Source organism: Scyliorhinus torazame, chromosome 3 (assembly GCF_047496885.1).
Source record: "Scyliorhinus torazame isolate Kashiwa2021f chromosome 3, sScyTor2.1, whole genome shotgun sequence".
Classification (NCBI taxonomy): Eukaryota; Metazoa; Chordata; class Chondrichthyes; order Carcharhiniformes; family Scyliorhinidae; genus Scyliorhinus; species Scyliorhinus torazame.
The window spans coordinates 146,200,471-146,214,349 of NC_092709.1; the positions used below are offsets into that span (position 1 = coordinate 146,200,471).

The window sequence follows — 13,879 nt, forward strand, 5'->3', positions numbered from 1 at the left end:
TTTCCAAATTCTTTGTACATGTTGTGTTGCCTCACAAATCTGTGTCATCTCTCCCTGCACTCCATATTTGAATCCCTTCAATCAGCTTTCTGCCCCTGTCACAGCAGCAAAATGACTCTCATCAAAGTAACAAATGACATCCTATGTGACTGTCAAAATTAACCTATCTGTCCTCATTCCTTTGCTCATTCTTTCAGAAAATGTGTGTGTTTCTGGCAAGACCAACATTTGTTGCCTATCCATAACTGACCTTGAGAAGGTAACAGCAAAGCCCTCTCTTGAACAACTGCAGTCTTTTTCGTGTCGGTATACCCACAATGCTGTGAGGAAGTGACTTGTTCTCGACCTGCCTGCAGTCTTTGACACCGTTGACCAAATCATCTTCCTCCAATACTTCTTCATTGTTGTCTAGCTGGGTGGGGCTACTCTCACCTGGTTCCGTTGTTATCTATCTAACTGTAGTTAGAGAGTCAACTGCAATGGCTCATCTTCCTGCTCCTGCACTGTTACCTCTGGTATCGCCGAATGATCTGCGGTGGCCTGGCCCATGATCGGGGCCCACTGATCGGCGGGCTGGCCTCTCGGGCTGGGGGCTTCTTTTGTTCCGCGCTGGCCCCTGTCGCCCTACGCCATGTTGCGTTGGGGCCGGCATGGAGAAGGAAGCCACTGCGCATGTGCAGACCCGTGACGCCCGTTTGACACCGGGGATCGGCAGCTGGAGCAGCATGGGATGCTCCAGTGCTGTGCTGGCCCCCTGTAGAGATCTGAATTTCTGCTCCTGAGGCCATGTTGATGCCGTCGAGAAACGCAACGGCGTTTACGACAGCGTCAACACAGCCTCAGGATTAGAGAATCCTGCCCATGGTGTCAGGTTTGCGTCACCACCAACTCTCTGGACCCTTCAGTGTCCCTAAATTGCCAGACGCAAAATATTGGATGAGCAGAAGTTTGCTCCAACTAAATATTGGCTATTAGACCAAACCAATTCCCATTGTCTTTATTCCCTACCAGAAACACTGTTTGCCAGCCACTGGCTCCATCCCACTCACTGGCAACGGTTTGTAGCTGAACCAGGCTGTTTACAACTTTGATAACAATCTTGACCTGAGGTAAGCCAACGACCACATACTTGTTCCATGACCAAGAGTGTCAATTTCCACTTTTGTAACATTGCCCGTCTCTGCTTCTGCGTTACTTCCAGACTTTACTATTCTAATGTGCTCCTGACTGGTCTCCTACATGATACTCTCTGACAACTTGAGGCCACCCTAACTCTGCTGCCTGTACCCTGCCTTGCATCAAATTCTTTTTACCCATCACCCTTGTGCTCACTTGCTTACATTGGCTCCCAGTGAAGCAACGCCTCAATGTTAATGTTCTCACTGTTGTTTTCAAATCCGTGCAAGGCCTTGAGCCTCCAATCACCCCCATCTTCACAACTCTTTGAGATATCCTCTAATTTTGGCCTCTTGATTTTAATCGTTACATTACTGTCAGCCTTCAGCAGCCATAGCCCGAAGCTCTGGAATTTTCTTCCTGAACTCCTCCACATCTCCACTTCATTTTGCTTTCCTCCTTTAAAACGCTGCTTGAAACCTACCTATTTGACCAACTTTTTACTTGGCTTAATATCAGTCTTTATAATATCCCTGAGAAGTGGGTTGGGACATTTTATTACATTATCAATATAAATACTAATTATTGCTGTTGACATCGTATATATGTGAAATAAAAGCTATATGGTCTCAAATTAAATGTAGCCGCATCTTGCCTGAGATTACCGTTTACTTCAAGTTCGGGTGCAGTAGCCTAATGGTTACGGCGCTGCTTTCGCAACCCTATCTCAGCAAGTTTTGAAATGTTATTTAATAAATGTTTTAATTTGTGACCAATAAAGGTGCTGAATTGTTGTAAAAGCTCAACTGGATTATTAGTGACCTTCAGCAAAGGGAAACCACCACTCATACTGGTCTGCTCAACATGCAAATTTAGTACCACACTCTGAATGTAATAAACACTGGCTGGCAAGTCCCATTCACATATTAAGAACAAATTAGTGGTCACCTAAATGGCTATGCTACCCTTCCTGACATCTTAACTTTTCTCACAGCACATTGTGTACAATTTTCCTGCTCTGCCACCATTATCTTATTTACCTCAAGCCAGAATGATTCAGCTCGACTCAACCACTGGCACAAAACACTGCAATCGAAACACGTCTTGGAATTGTGCACTTTACTCATTCCTAGTATACAAGCTTAAATAATAATTGAAATGTTTTATTAAAAGGTGGAAAATGCAACTGCTGGAAAACAGGAATGCTGGAAATGCATTCAGAAGTTGGAAAGGAAAGGTAGGTTCGCGCTTTGAGGGAAACGTTTACCAGAGCGAGAGCGTCGGATTTTGTGGTAATTTGGTCCCATAAATAAAGAGTCCCATCCAAAATATTGGTGTGTCATTTGCTTTCGGAAGCTGACTGGCCTACTGTGAAATTGTATTTATTTGTTTTATTTTCATGACCAAAATATCCAGTGCAGTAGGGCTTATTTGCTGGAATGAAAAATTGATTTGCATTCGATAACCTAATAAACAGGCTCCGTTTAAATAGTGAAACAATGAGCCAGAAAGCAAGCTTGCTGCTTTATAGAACTTTGCACAAACCAGCAAGTTTTCTGCAACGAAGAACAAGTTTGCACCGAATTAATGGGAAATGTGCAAACCTGTGCACATGTTCCACCTGGACAGATCTCACACTGGCTGTGCGTAAATGAACAGATCTGCTTCCTTTAAAAACAGCAGCACTGACAGCAGGAAACCAAGTTTCACTCTGCACCATCCTTTTCGGTCTATGTCATTAAAATGAAGCTGTCCCCCTGTGACTACCGAGAAAGCCCGCTGTCAATCATAGAAAATAAATAAGGTTTTCCTACCTTTGGTCCTGGCATTCCTGAAGATCCTTGAGGCCCTGGTGGTCCCTGATGACCCAGAAACAGAAATGAATTACTTTTGCATGGAAAGAGTGGAAATCTTTTTAGATCAACATCCGTTCATAGATTATGCAATTTATGAAATCCAAAATGAAAACACAACAATGCAAAACAGAGCTGGCCAGGTGCAGGATAATAATGTCTATGGTAAAAGGCATTAAACTAGTAGAATTGATGAGGATTGTAAGCAATGAGTGGTTATTGTAGTTCACAAATAAGGTGTACCAAGAAGCTTACATTAAAGGCAGGTTATATAACAAATGTTCTTCACTCTACACAGTGTAATAGCACTGTTACTGATCTGAACCTCAGCACATCAGACAATTATTTACAATAGCCCAAATTCATAATAATACAGCCATAAGTCATAACAGCACATGCAGTAACCCTCAGGAACCATCTTGTTACCGTCACAGTTAAGGTGGTGATCCTCTGTTGAGAATGCCAAAATTAAAGAAAGAAAATGTAAGGATAAACTTGTAAAAAGCTTAATTATTTCTGCAGATAATTCATTTATTTCTGCAAACGGGCTTGTATTGAAGACACACTGTACATTGAATGTATTCCTGAAAGCTGGGTGACTGGCTTTATTTACTCAGGCCAGGAATTTCCTCGGAGCTGCTTCTTTTCCATTGTTCGAACTTTACTGGAAAGGGCATTTGTGAAGGTAAACTGGCTTCTGATTCAGCAGCTGTGTCCAACTACTGCAGCTCGGTTCTTGCTACCTTTTGACCAATAAAACAATTCACGTGTGGGTGCAACAAAGCCCAAGATGGTAGGTTCACCTCCTTAATGGCTGCGGGACATTTGTTGGCATTTTTGTTGTGAAGGAAAAGGTGATAAGGAGAATTTAGGATTTAATTTGTAGCAGGTTCTTGATATTCTTCCAAAATTGACTGAGAATGATGTACAAGCAACTTTCCTATTGGCCCAAGGGTGAACTTCAAGGCCAACTCCAAGGGGGCACATCCCACAGGAAATTGACATTACCTTTTCCTATTTCAGATAGATGAGAATTGTGAACCCTACAAATTAGGATCAACTTACTGACAGTTCTCGACTGTGGATTCCTGCCCAATAGGAGCAGGCTAACACACATTTGAAGCAATTTTCTCATTAAGCGGTCCTCTCTGTTTTGGGCTGAATTCAAACCCAGAATCAGAAATGAAAGTGCATTGTCTAAAATCAGTGTGACAACTAGGCAGTCATTTTCAACATCTTGTGATTTTGCATTAACATTTCTCCCCCATGCCAGCAATGCAGATTGCACAGGCCAACTAAGGGACCATTAGAACTTTTAAATGTAGATATTCCCACAGAATTTTTCAGATTTTCAATAACTCTTGTTTATTACTGGATAAAATGTGAGGATAAAATGTCCTTAGCATAAACTGTTTTATATCAGTGTTAAAGCCCACACAGATGGACAGAAGCTTTCAAGATTGCCATGGTAACTGAGACATGAAAACACAATCCAACATTTTAAAACCAATGGGTTAAAAGCTCTCCACAATAACTCCACTTCAAAATAACAGTGTTTTAAAGTTAAGCAGTATTTGATTAATATATACGTCTGGCAATCTGTGCCCACTGTCCTGGACAATCTGAAAGGACTAGCTGTTCTTAACATCACATCTGGTACCTATATCTATTGCTCTGATATAAGCTCAATGGAAAACAAAGAAGTTTATAATTGCACGATCATTTTTTTAGCAAACAGTGTTAACAGATATGAAAATAGACCAGTATAGATCTGCTACATATGATGAAAGATGGGAATATTACAAGCAGAAGGTTATAGTCTTTCATGATCCCAATCTAATATTTGCATTCTGAGTTCAGTTTGCCTTTAAAGCTAAATTAATCAAATAAAAGCTTTGAAGACGCTGAGATAAAAAGAACTTCTTATATCAACAGATGTCTGAGACTACAGAAACAAACTGAAGAGCCAGAGATAAAATTGAGATTAAATCGGAGATATAGGGGCCGTGATTGCACAATCTTCCTGTGCTGCCTTGCCTATTTTGGCATTGACCTCTGCTCCTGACCTCACCAGAATATCTGAGTTCAGAGTGGGGGCTAGCTCATTGCACAATTCTGACCTTCATCCACATCAATATGGGGATGTGAGTGGGGTTGTTGGAGGGTGGAGAGAGGGGGCTGTAATGCAGGAAGATACAGCACTGACTGGCCATTTGGGAAGAAGGCAGCATAACTGACAGAAAGTTACTAGAATGGTGGAAATCGGGCATCTCTATAACGAGGCCAATCCCATTTCTGCTTCCGGTTCCAATGGGTATTGAACCCACGGCATAAAACACACATACCTTAGCACTGGTTGATTCAAAGTGGCCATGCTCAGTCAGAGATCCTGGGCGGGATTCTCTCAACCCGGAGCTGGGACGGAGAATCCCTACGAATGACGCGAATCGCACCACACCGCCCCGACGCCGGGACGCGATTTTCCACAGAGCATAGAATCGCCGACATTGATGCCAGTGTGGTTGGCGCGGGGATGGTCGGGGGCCACTCAACACGCCCCCCCCCCCCCACCCCCCCGCCGATTCTCGGCCCGGAATGGGCTGAGCGGCTGTCGTAAAAAAAAAAAACTCCCGCCGACGCCATTCACACCTGCTCTCAGCCGGCGGGACCTCAGCGTGGAAGGATCTGGGGTCGGCATGTGGGGGGAGGGGGGGGGGGGGCCGACCCCGGGGGGGCCTCCGATGTGGCTTGGCCCGCGATCGGGGCTCACCGATCGGCGGGCCGGCCTCTCTGGCTGGGGGCCTCCTTTCTTCCGCGCTGGCCCCTGTAGCCCTACGTCATGTTGCATAGGGGCCGGTTCGGAGAAGGGAGACACCGCACATGCGCACATTGGCGCCGGTGCCACTGCACATGCACGGACCACTCAGCGCCCAGTTGATGCCGGGATCAGCAGCTGGAGCGGCATGGATCGCTCCAGTGCTGTGCTGGCCACCTGTAGGGGCCGGAATTGCTGATCCTGAGGCCGTTTTGACGCCGTCGAGAAACGCGAAGGTGTTTCCGACGGCGTCAACATTTAGCCTCATGATCACAGAATATCGCCCCTATGAGGTGCAGAATATTAAAATGTCAGGCTGGTCCTTTAGAGGGTATTTTTCTGAAGGTGGGGGACTGAAGAAGAGTAACTCCAGCTTTACTCTCTCTGGCCAAAGCCTGATCTGGCATATGCTATCATTGAGTTCCTGAAGTGAGCGAGTGCTCAATTTCCCTATACTGACATCCTTCAACTGAACAGCAGAAATAACATATACAAAACAGGATTGAAGCATTCCCCCTGAAACGCATGTTGTCCTTTATTTAATACGTATGTAAAAAAAGCTGTTTTGTGCAAAATCTTGAGGCAGGAGAGGGTTTGGTGCAGCTACACTCACCTGCAGTGCTTGATGGATATTGCCATTGTAGTCTATTATCTCTGTTACTCCTTGTTCTCCTTTCTGCCCAGGTGGACCCTAAAAGAGCATCATTACAGTCCACAGTCAATTCAAGTCCACAGATGGAAAATGTATGAAAACTGATCAAAGAATACCAAAAAATACAAAACAACTTACTCTGGGTCCCATAGGCCCTGAATCCCCAGAGGCTCCACGGTCACCCTGGAACACAAAATAATTATAATTTGGTTTCACATCTGTGTGCACAAACAGTGCGAGACAGGTTAACCCATAGATACGCTGTTACAATTACAGGAAGTTCTGAATCAGAATGTTGAGTATGACACCATAAGTGTGATGGACACACCAGACGTATTGTATGGTGGGGATTGGGCAGTGACTGCCAAGAAGCAATCCCCATTCACTCGATAAACTAAGGCAGTCAATCTCACTGGGTTTCTGTCTTTGAGCTAAGCTTCATACCAGCAACTAGTCCACAAAGTTGAATATTTAAATGTCTCTGACTTCAATTATACTTAATACTCTTCAGAATTAGACCACCTCAACATTGAAGATAACAGAAATCTGGCCAGTTTGGTTAATTCTTACATTTTGGCAATTCATTTGCACATATAGAGACAATATATAAACACACACCATATATATATTCTATAACATATACAATCAGATTACAGCCTTCAAATCACCTCCACATATATATTATATTACAGCATATATGCTGTGACGTGTGTGACTTATTCCTTTTATGTATTACATCATGATGGCATCTACACTGGAGGAATAGTGGCTATGATGATCACTTCCAGTTTATCCATTGACACTCAGCAATTTGAATTGAGAATTAACACAGGAACATGAATTGGTTGTGCTATCTACAGCAAAACCTCAAGGTTAAGAATGTCAAAATTGCACACTCTCTAGTCTACCAAATACACAATGTATCTTAATCAAATACCACTCAGGATGGATTTATATTGCATTATGTTCCTGTCAGGTATTACATTTTAATTATCTGAGTACACGGGGGGTGGGGGGGGTGGGGGTGGGGGGGGGGGGGGGGGGGGTTGATCTTTGACCTCCATCTAAAATGGAAAGGGTATCAGCAAAGTGATTGTGCTGCCTTCCCACAGTCAACATCGAGAGGCCACAACCATGGAAAGGCTTCAATTCAATGCTGTCAAAAAGCTCTAGATGCCAAATGGCCACTACTCTGAAACATGCTGGGTGTGAGATGATGGAATTGTTGGAGGGAGGGGGGGTGAAGGTTATGGAAAGAGTGACGATTCCCAGCATGGAGTATGTTTGGACCAAAAGCATCTGGAGGTGTGTCTGTGGATTCAGGAGGGTGCATATATGTTCCTCAAAAATAACGCATTAAAATCTCTTTGGCTGTTTTGTTATTGGCTTTATATTACTGTCTCAAAGTGTTGCTGATTTGACCACTCAGCACTTGGTACAAATAAGTGGATTATGTGCTGCGCATACTTGACCCATTTTACCTGAAAGTGCAACCGAGGTCTTTCAACTGGTTACGGGTATTTGCATATTTAAGCAGCTACCTGCTAGTTTCAGAGGGGTGCGATGCCGGCCCATCCATAGGCCCACCTGAAAATAGAATCAGGTGGGTCCTGGACCTCAATGGGGTGACCAAAATGTCCTCTCCCACATTCCCCATCTTCCCCCACTGGATGAAAAAAAAAGTGACCAACAGTCGAAAATCATTCCTATGTGTTTCACAGCAAAGTCAGTGCAATGGTCTAATACCCAGACTGTCCATTATCAAATTGACTTCAAAAACGTGTTTCTGCGAGGTATTATTTACTGAACCTGTGTTTTTAAACAAAAATCATGATGCAGTGACTTCTCCTTTGGCGAGTTTGGTGGCGAATGGAATTTAATCGGAGGGGAGGGTAGTGGATAGAAACCATACTACCTTCCCAACTTTGACCTATGTAAGTCCGGGGCATAAAAGTTCATGGATGGTCTTCCCACCCCAACACCAATTAATGCCCATTAAGGGCCTCCTCCCACCATCCCTGGTATTCACTCAGCAGCGGGCAGGATGTTGAAATGTCAGGAGCATGAAAAGTAAACCCTGTTGAGCTGCTTGTGGGCTTCCATGGGGGTCCCTTCTCAAAAGTACTCAATGCCTGATTAAAGGGTCCCGGCATTGGAAAGGCAGAGGGAGGGAGGTGTCCTGAGAGCCATCCCTTTGGCCTTGCTGCCACATCTTCCCTTTTCCCCCGTGCCCCCTCTTGCTATCACTAACCTGTACCACTCACCTGTGGCCTGGACCCCTTGGCGATCTTGGCCATCTGGTGGGTGCGTTAACACCTCCCTGGTGCCAAGCCATGCACAGCTACCGGCCTCTTACTGGTTGGCCGCTCTAGGGTTTCAAGTGGACCGAGGACTATTTCTTCTTCTGGGGATCTTTGATCATGGCGATGACTCATTAAGTGCCTGATAGGTACTCGAGTTGTTGTGCCTTCCCGAAAGGAGGTGATGCAGGGCTCTCGGCTGCTCTCCAGCTGATTGGCGAGAGCCCCCCTTTGCCTATCTTAAGTTCCGCCCAATGTATGGTTCCCTGATTCTTCCCTAACTAAAAAGCACCAAAATATATCTTCATAAAAATAATGTCTTCTTGAAAAGTTAGTCCTTGCTCATTGGAAAGTTAGAAAATCTAAAAGTTACAGATATTTCAGACATACAAGTACCTCTTAAGCCAAGACATTTGCATTTTTGAGGCTCTAAAGGTGCTGGGGCAGCAGTGGTGGGTAGTGTAAGGGGAGCAGTCATACTAGATAGGGTAAACCTTAAGGTGTACAAGTATCAACATAACTCAAAACACAAGCCTAATTCCAATGGCGTGAATCTGAAAATATTAATAAATTAAATGGAAAAAGCAACAACAAACCCCAACAAAATTGTTAAATTTGAAGTGGACCAACTTAGACACTTAAGAGGAATTGGCAGAATGCACCCAGCAGGTGTGAATTGGACAAAGGAAATGGAGTAATTATAGAGTTCCTTCAAGGAGGTGGTTCTGCCATGGATCAATATGTACCCGTGCAAAGCAAAGATACCAAACTTAAGGTACTCCTACTGGACTGAAGCATGGCGCAGAAAGAAAGTTCAAGGTCATCCAAACTTTGGTTTCGGTGTCCAAGCCCAAACAAAGTTCTGGTCATCCATCATTCCTGTGCTCACTGTTAAGCGAAACCTTGGGCGCAATTCTCCAGAAAGGTTTCTAAGCGTTCTAGCGAGCAGGAACTGCCGCAAGCTTCCCGCTGCTCGGCCCAGCGAGGCTGGCAAGACAATCCAACATTAATTGGTCCACTTAATGTGGCCTCACGGGCTTCTCGCTGAAAATGAAGGCTCACCAACTGATTTGCCGGCACCACGCTCGCCAACCCCCCACTAACAAAGTTGAGCAGCACTTAAGCTGCACTTGCTCAGTCAACCCCAGCCAGCTCACAACAATGGCGCCAGGAGACCAGCCTCAAGGTTCAGGGATGCAGACCTGGGAAGGCTCCTAGACGCAGTGGAGGCCAGGATAGATGTCCTGTTCCCCCGAGGGTGCAGGAGGGTCAGCCGTAGGGCAGCCAGTGCTGTTGGGACCAAGTGGAGGTGGCTGTGAGCTCGGGGAGTGTGACCAGGAGCACTGGCCTCCAGTGCAGGAAAAAGGTCAACGACCTACTCCGGGCAGCACGCCCCCTCCCCCCACCGAGATCTTCTGCCCCCACATGAGCATCCATCCCCAACTCTCCATGTGATCCCCAACCCTCCCTGCAACACCCCCTCCCCTTTCAACTCCCCAACCCTTCCTTCACACCCTCTCTTCCACACTTTGAACTTTGCGTGTGGCAAATGATGTCATCTCTGTCTCCTCAGGAAAAGCTCTCCCACAATCGCCATTCCCTGAGTATTCCTGATTTCAATTGCTTCACTAGTGGTGGCCCGTACCTTCAGCCACCTTAGCTCTACAGTCTCAGATTCCCTCCCGAAACATTCCCACCTCACTTCCCTCCTTTGATATACTCCTTAAAACCTACCTCTGATTAAGCTTTAGGTCTTTTCCCCTAATATTGCCTGAAGTAGTTTGGTGCCAAAGTTTACTTTAAAAGCTCCTGTGAAGTCCCTTGGGACATTTTATTACATTAAAAATGCTATATAAATGCAAGTGGTTACAGGAAAAAATTGCAGTTTAAGTCATGAAAGAAACATCACAGAATGAAGACAGATTGCTTAGAGTAAAAAAAAAGCATCAAAATATCAAAGAACATTTTGGAATTAAACATTGTAAGAGAAATGAAAGATAAAATCAATTTTTTTTAAAGTTATTGCGAGAAAAAAACCCAAAACAAAGGATGGAGTTGAGCCTTTTAAAGTACGATTGATGTGTTTAAGGTAACTATGCAGGACAGGTTAAAGAAGTGTTCAATAAGTTTGCTGCCTCTGCTTTTGCCAAGCTGGAGACAGGTAACTTATTTGCTCTGGAAAGAATGTTACAGTGCTAAATTGTGATATCATTTACATCTCCACCAGGATGGCGAGCAAACAACAATGCAAATTTAAAGCAAGTATCTTCCGGGGCTTGGGGAGTTGCACCTGAGGATGTTGAAGGAAAGAAGGGAACAAATTCCCAAACTCTGGAATGAAGCCTCCAGAAATCATTGAATGTTGGAGAGGTGCCTGGTGCCAGCAAAATGCAGATGGTACGCTTATTCCCTGAAAAGGTAACAAATGTGACCCAGGAAGCTCAGAAACCTGTGAGTTTGACATTCAATGTGCGTAAAATTATGGAAATTATGATTAAAGATCATGGAGCATCTGGACAGAAATAACAGCATACAGGTAGAGTACCCCCAATCCGCCAACTATAGGACCAGTCCGTGGCAGATTTTGGAATTGCCAGTTTTGGGGAAAAAACCCAGAATGCTTTATTTAAATTTAAATACCTTAATTCAGTGAATAGGCGACGCTGGAAAACCAATCAATATGAATGCAAATTACTTTAGGTTAATAGCCACGTCACTGTTTCCAAGATGGCATCCGATGCCCATGGAACAGTGCCCATGAGAGGCTTTTGGGAATCAAGTGCAGCATTTGCATTTAAGCCTGTGTGCTTCGATTTGGGTGGCCTTGATGGCATTGAAACTTATTACAGATACCCTGCACAGTAGCAAGAATAGGCATAAGTCCTGCTCGCAAGGGAGTCCCTGACGGAAGCGGGAGTACCATCAGGGTTCTGGGGTGTGGGGAAAGTTCTCTGGGGAGTTTGGTGTGGGACTATTCAATAGTTACCAGTAGCTCAAAGTGGCTTTCATGCTTCTAACTTTTTGTTTGGGTAACTATTGATGTAACACAGCCAGAACCATCCGAAGTTTGCGACTGAGATTGCATTTTTGGTAGGTTACCTTGCAATGCAGGGCATTTACCCAGGGAAAGCTCGCACTTCTAAGCGATTGGTGGGGAGGGGGGTGTTTGATTTTCCACAGCGCATCTTATGTAGAGTCCACCAGATACACTGCCCTGGAGCTCGGAAGTTACAATGCTATATGTGGGGGAAATTTAAAAAGTAGATCTGGGAGATTTGATTGACAACAAACTGAAGCTTTTGCAACAATACTAAGTGGCATGTGAGTAAAGCAAATCAGATGTTGAGAAGTATTAAAAGGCCAGTATTGAGGCGAGGTGAGGCAATCCTTCCACTCTGTAAATCACTGGAGAAAATGTATGTGGAATACTGTACAACAGTTTTGCTTGCTGCAGTTTTGCTTGCTGCAGTGGTCAAAGGATATTGCAAAGATTGAGAGGATATACAAGCGGGCAACCAGAAAGATTGAGGGGTTGGAGGGGGGTAACTGGATTACAAAGAGCGATTTCATAGGCCGAGCATGTTCTCACTGGAACAGAGAACATTGAGGTTTGATGTGATTGTTGAATTTCAAATTCAAAATGGACTAAAATAATCTGGATTACAGCAAATTGTTTCAAATTGCCCTGTAGAATCGAACCACAGGACATGTCCAGTGCTTGAATGGGGGTAAATTTAAAACAAATCTGGAGAAACAATATTTCAATGAATGATTGATGGATCTTTGGACAGCCTTCATAGGGAGTCACTGGAGGAGAAAGTAGTGATTTGTTCAAATGTAAATTAGATAAGATAGTTGCAGAAAATAATATTTTGGGTTGGTATATGTGTAATCTGAGCCATGAAATTCGGTAACTGTAGTGTGTCTGAAAGAAACATGTGACATTGAGCCTTTGGTTCCCAAAGCTTATATGACTGTAAGTTGTCCTCACCACATGTCTGGGTCTGTAGTAGACTAATTGATAGAGATTGATTGGCATGATTCATCATCAACTTCATCATTGTTTTGGCATGCAATGCTGGGATGATAGGCAAACCAGATGGCCTTTCATGCTTTTTCATTTAGCAATTCTTACGCTCTTTTTAGTTGCAATATCAGTTTGCAGTATTTGATGGCCCTTTTATTTTGTTTTCTTTATTGGAAAGGTACAGGCATGACATTATTTTGGCAATGGGTCCCTCTGGATGAAAAAAAACAGAGAAAATTGTGGCTATGGGAGAAAAGAGAACCGCAATGCTCCACTTGAGAATTAGATTCATAGCCTCCAGGAACGCGACTGACTTGCTACCTGCTCCATTGTTGAGGCAGCTGTGAAATACCATGGACTTGTGACTGAGATTTGCAGACACCCTATTAATATAAATGAAACGCTGCCAAAACAAATATCACCTGGGGAGTGGGGGGGGGGGGGGGGGGGGGGTGGAGAACCAAACGAATGTGCCAGAATGTCTCAATAAGAATGAAGAGTATGAATGCTTGGGGAACAGAGGTGAGGAAAGTACACAACTTATTTCATAAATGGAAGCTATTAAATAAACTTCAGTGTGTGCTTCTTTGATGAGTTACACATGCACCACATGCAAAAAACAACTGTCTCCTTCAGAGTCCACTGTAAGCATGATGAATGAGTGAGCCCGAAGGAGTAAAATCTTTCACCTTTTTAAATGAATAATGGCTGAAACATTTCTGAGGTTTAATTAAGCACTGCCAAGTGCCCCCTTTTTTAAAAAACCTGAAACAAACAGATAATTTGGGGTAATGATTTCTCTCTGTCTATTTGCACAGTGATTTGAGTCAATGTTTTGAACATGAGGTACTTGTGCAGAACTGGACTGAGTCAGACACTTGTTCTGTTGCAATGATCTTCCAGATGGAAGAGGGAACTGTTGAAGAAGTAGCTGTAATAGGGAACGTAGGACACCATAGAGATTGTCCATTCAGCTGCCTCTATTCTAGCCACCTCCATTATCTTAACCTTGAACTCCTAGGTATGTTTAGTTTAGTTTCCCTTTCTTACCATGCAATCTGCAAGCTTGTCTCACCAATGAGACCCAAGTCCTCCTTCCCTTGATCACCTATTTCC

The 13,879-nt window shown here is 44.1% G+C and overlaps 1 protein-coding gene across 1 annotated transcript in view; it reads right to left on the bottom strand.

Annotated features, from left to right (window-relative positions):
* The window catches only part of LOC140408742 (uncharacterized), a 264,053-nt gene that overhangs the window by 115,742 nt on the left and 134,432 nt on the right, over positions 1–13,879 (bottom strand). Inside the window, exons 18-21 of the mRNA XM_072496372.1 lie at positions 6,575–6,619; positions 6,398–6,475; positions 3,396–3,419; positions 2,931–2,975 (exon numbers count right to left, since the gene is read on the bottom strand). Coding sequence (XP_072352473.1) covers positions 2,931–2,975; positions 3,396–3,419; positions 6,398–6,475; positions 6,575–6,619 — 192 coding nt within the window. The remainder of the gene's footprint in view (positions 1–2,930; positions 2,976–3,395; positions 3,420–6,397; positions 6,476–6,574; positions 6,620–13,879) is intronic.